Genomic DNA, 4,164 nt, shown 5'->3' on the forward strand with positions numbered 1-4,164 from the left:
CTTTCACAAGGCCCACTTCTGCTACCAGCAAGACCATTTCCAGGAACAATAAATTCTGTGAGCATTGCAAGAAAACCAATCATACCATCGAGAATTGCTTCTTTCGCATTGGTTTTCCTGTTGGTTACAAGAAGTCAAAACCCACGACTAAAACTTCTGCTAGTTTGGTTACTGTGGATCCTTCTACTTCTCCTCAGCCATTGAATTTGGATGGTAATCCCACCAATGATCAGTTCACTTTCTCCAAGGATCAGTATCAAGCGATCTTGGCCTTGCTCCAACATACTAAGGATCATTCATCCTCTGTGAATCACGCTTCTGTTCATAATTCAGGTACATCCTTTTCTTNTTCTCATTGGATTATTGATAGTGGTGCTACTGACCACATTTGTCCAATAAAATCTTTATTTCATAACCTTCACCCCATTACCNCAATCCATATCAATCTGCCTAATCACACTACTGTCATTGCCTCCTTTTCAGGGACTATTCATATAGGTGCTTTACTACTTGTTGATGTGCTTTTTGTACCTGAATTCTCTGTTTCTCTCATTTCANTTCCTAAACTTGTTTCCACTATAAATTGCATGGCAGTATTTTGTGATTCTCACTGCTTATTTTTTCAGAGGTCTCACCTCACGATGATTGGAGCAGCTAGGAAGGTTGATGGTTTGTACTGTTTTGAAGAATCATCCAACTTGCATCANAACAAAGTTTTACNATCTTCTCCCATCACCGAATCAAAAACTTCTGTTGTAAATGCAGTTCATAANAGTGCCCTGTGGCATCATAGACTAGGACACACTTCTAATTCCATTNTACAATTTTTATCTTCTCAGCATTCTGATATTACATATCAAAACTGTATGCCTTGTGACATTTGTCACTTTGCCAAACACAAGAAATTACCCTTTCCTATTAGCACATCCAAAAGCTCTCATCTCTTTGAACTGTTACATGCTGACATTTGGGGTCCATTGCANATTGCTTCAATTGATGGTTTTACATATTTTTTAACACTTGTTGATGACTACAGTAGATTCACATGGATTCATCTTTTAAAATCCAAAGCTGAAGTCAAAANTGTTCTTCCTAAATTCATCATTTTCATTGAAAATCAATTTNACACAAAANTAAAGAGAATAAGGTCNGACAATGGCAAGGAGTTTTTCTTAAATGATTTCTTTTCTTCCAAAGGTATTTTTCATGAAACCTCATGCATTGAATCCCCTCAACAGAATGGGATAGTTGAGCGCAAACATCAACATATTTTGAATGTAGCTCGCGCCTTACTTTTCCAATCTCACTTGCCTTCTGTTTTTTGGTCATACGCAATTAAACATGNTGTCCATCTCATTAATAGGCTCCCTACTCCATTTCTGAAACATCAATCTCCTTATCAATATGTTTTTGGAAGCCTCCCTGATTTTCGAAAACTTAGAGTTTTTGGTTGTTTAGCTTTTTCTAACACTATCATGGCTGGTAGAACTAAGTTAGACAAACGTGCCTCTAAGTGCATTTTTCTTGGTTTTAAACCTGGGGTTAAAGGGTATCTTTTATATAATCTTCATCACAAAAATTTTCTTGTGTCCCGCAATGTCATTTTTTATGAGTCTCATTTTCCTTATGCTCCTGAGTCTCCATCCATTTCTCATCACCACAACACTGGTCTTACTGCATCACAACAGATTTTTGATTCTTTAATTGCTTTTGATATACCTGTTTCTNGCGTTTCCTCTCTCAATACTNGTACTACTGATGTTGAACCAGTTATGCAATTCAATAATGATTCAAACAATGTTGTGCAAACCATTGATCCTCTTCCTAGAGTTTCCAATCGTCAGAGGAAGCCTCCTGCTTACTTGTCTGCGTATGATTGCCCTACTCTTTCCTCTACTAACATTTCATATAGTACTCCTTATCCATTACATTCATATTTATCATATTCCAATTGTTCTAATTCTCACACTGCTTTTTGCATGTCCTTATCTGCCACTATCGAGCCATCTTCCTTTAAGGAAGCTTGTGAGCATGATCATTGGAAGCAGGCTATGATTGCGGAAATATAAGCTCTGCAGAGAAATGGCACCTGGTCATTGGTCAACTTACCACCAAATAAAAAGGCTGTTGGTTGCAGATGGGTCTATAAGACTAAGTTGAATGCAGCTGGTTCCATAGAGAGACACAAGGCACGTCTTGTTGCCAAAGGATTTACACAGACTGAGGGCATGGATTTTTTTGAGACCTTCTCCCCTGTTGTGAAGCTCACCACTGTCAGGTTTCTAATTTCCATTGCTGTCTCTCGCCATTGGTCTTTATATCAACTTGACGTTGATAACGCCTTTTTACATGGTGATTTAAATGAAGATGTTTACATGAAACCTCCCCCGGGATTGCTTCTTCCTGAACCTCATCTAGTTTGTAAATTGCACAAGTCTCTTTACGGTCTTAGACAAGCTTCTCGACAGTGGAATTCCAAGCTTACATCTGCATTAATTTCCTATAGGTTCTCACAGAGTTCTGCTGATCATTCTCTGTTTACCTATCATTCCTCTAACTCTTTTATTGCCTTATTGGTTTATGTTGATGATATAGTGCTCACTGGAGATAACATGCAGGCCATTANTGATGTCAAACAATTTTTACATCATAAATTCAACATCAAAGATTTGGGTTCTCTCAAATTCTTTCTTGGTTTTGAGGTTGCTCGATCACAACAAGGCCNTGTCCTAAATCAAAGAAAATATTGCTTGGAAATCTTGTCAGAATTTGGTCTAACTGGTTGCAAACCTGCCACTTCTCCTTCGAATCCCACTGTTAAGCTTAAGGATGATGAAGGTGCTCTTGTTTTAGATCCCACTGCTTACAGAAGATTGATTGGTAAGTTGCAATACTTAACTAATACTCGTCCAGACATCTCCTTTGCTGTTCAACAACTTAGCCAATTCATGTCCAAGCCACGACAATCTCATCTCCATGCTGCTTTCAGAATCTTGAGATACCTCAAAAGTTGTCCAGGTCTTGGTTTATTTTATCCTTCCTCCAACCCTCACCGAATTCAAGCTTTTTCGGATTCCGATTGGGCTACTTGTTCCCTCACTCGCAAGTCCATCACGGGATATTGTGTCTTTTATGGCCACTGTCTTATTTCTTGGAAATCTAAGAAACAATCCACTGTTTCTAGAAGCTCTACTGAAGCTGAATATAGAGCTTTGGCTTCTGTTGCTTGTGAACTACAGTGGTTAAAATATATTGTTGATGACTTGCGCCTTAATATTCCTCTTCCTTTTCCCACCTTTTGTGATAATCAGTCTGCAATTCAGCTGGCCAAGAATCCATCCTTTCATGAACGAACCAAACATATCGAAGTGGATTGTCATCTCATTGTCATTTCACATGTTCCTTCCAAGCATCAATTGGCAGATATGTTAACTAAGTCTCTTTATCCTGGACTTTTTCATGCTAATTTGTCCAAAATGGGTTTGCTGAACATTCACCACCCATCTTGAGGGAGGGTGTGAGCAAGACACGATTTCTGCTTTCATCACAGATGGTCATTTTATCTCTGCCCACTGCACATTTTATCTGTTACCTTTATTGTTAACTTGTTAGGATTTATTTTCATATTGTGGAAGATACTATGACAGCTAGCACTTTTACTTTTTCTAGATTTACCCTTTTCTAGATTAATCCTTTGCTGTATATAGTGCCATCACTGTACCTCTTTTCTGGTGTGTTGAATAATATGAAGAACCTTTGAAATCAGATTTACTTTATCTTCTCACATAAAGTGTCTTATTTTCTTATTATCATCATCCTCAAAGACTAACAGAAGGAGGATTTGTGGAAAATATTCATCTCTTAACTAGATAATGTCTTCCTTATTCAGTAATTTGAATACCTTCATTTCGGGAACAACCTTCCTAAGTATTGATGTTAAAAATTAATACAAATGATAGATTTAATTCTTATTAAACTAAAGGTTTTATTTTAAAATATAATTTCATTTCATTTTATGTTAATTTTAAAATTTTAGTGAAATTCATTTTGTATGTGATTTTAATAATTATATTTGTTCGGAAGTAACAATGATTTTGTAAAGTTTATTATTAAATTTTAACAAAAAGAATTGATCATATGAAAATTAAAAATTTAAACATATTT

At 36.6% G+C, this 4,164-nt stretch overlaps 1 protein-coding gene across 1 annotated transcript; it reads left to right on the plus strand.

Moving 5' to 3' along the window:
* The first annotated feature begins 2,228 nt into the window (after positions 1 to 2,228).
* Positions 2,229 to 3,509, plus strand: LOC106754909 (uncharacterized mitochondrial protein AtMg00810-like). The gene has a single exon (XM_014636979.1). It carries the CDS (start codon positions 2,229 to 2,231, stop codon positions 3,507 to 3,509), a length of 1,281 nt encoding a protein of 426 aa, XP_014492465.1.
* The last annotated feature ends 655 nt before the right edge of the window (positions 3,510 to 4,164 follow it).

Source organism: Vigna radiata, unplaced genomic scaffold (assembly GCF_000741045.1).
Source record: "Vigna radiata var. radiata cultivar VC1973A unplaced genomic scaffold, Vradiata_ver6 scaffold_304, whole genome shotgun sequence".
Lineage (NCBI taxonomy): Eukaryota > Viridiplantae > Streptophyta > Magnoliopsida > Fabales > Fabaceae > Vigna > Vigna radiata.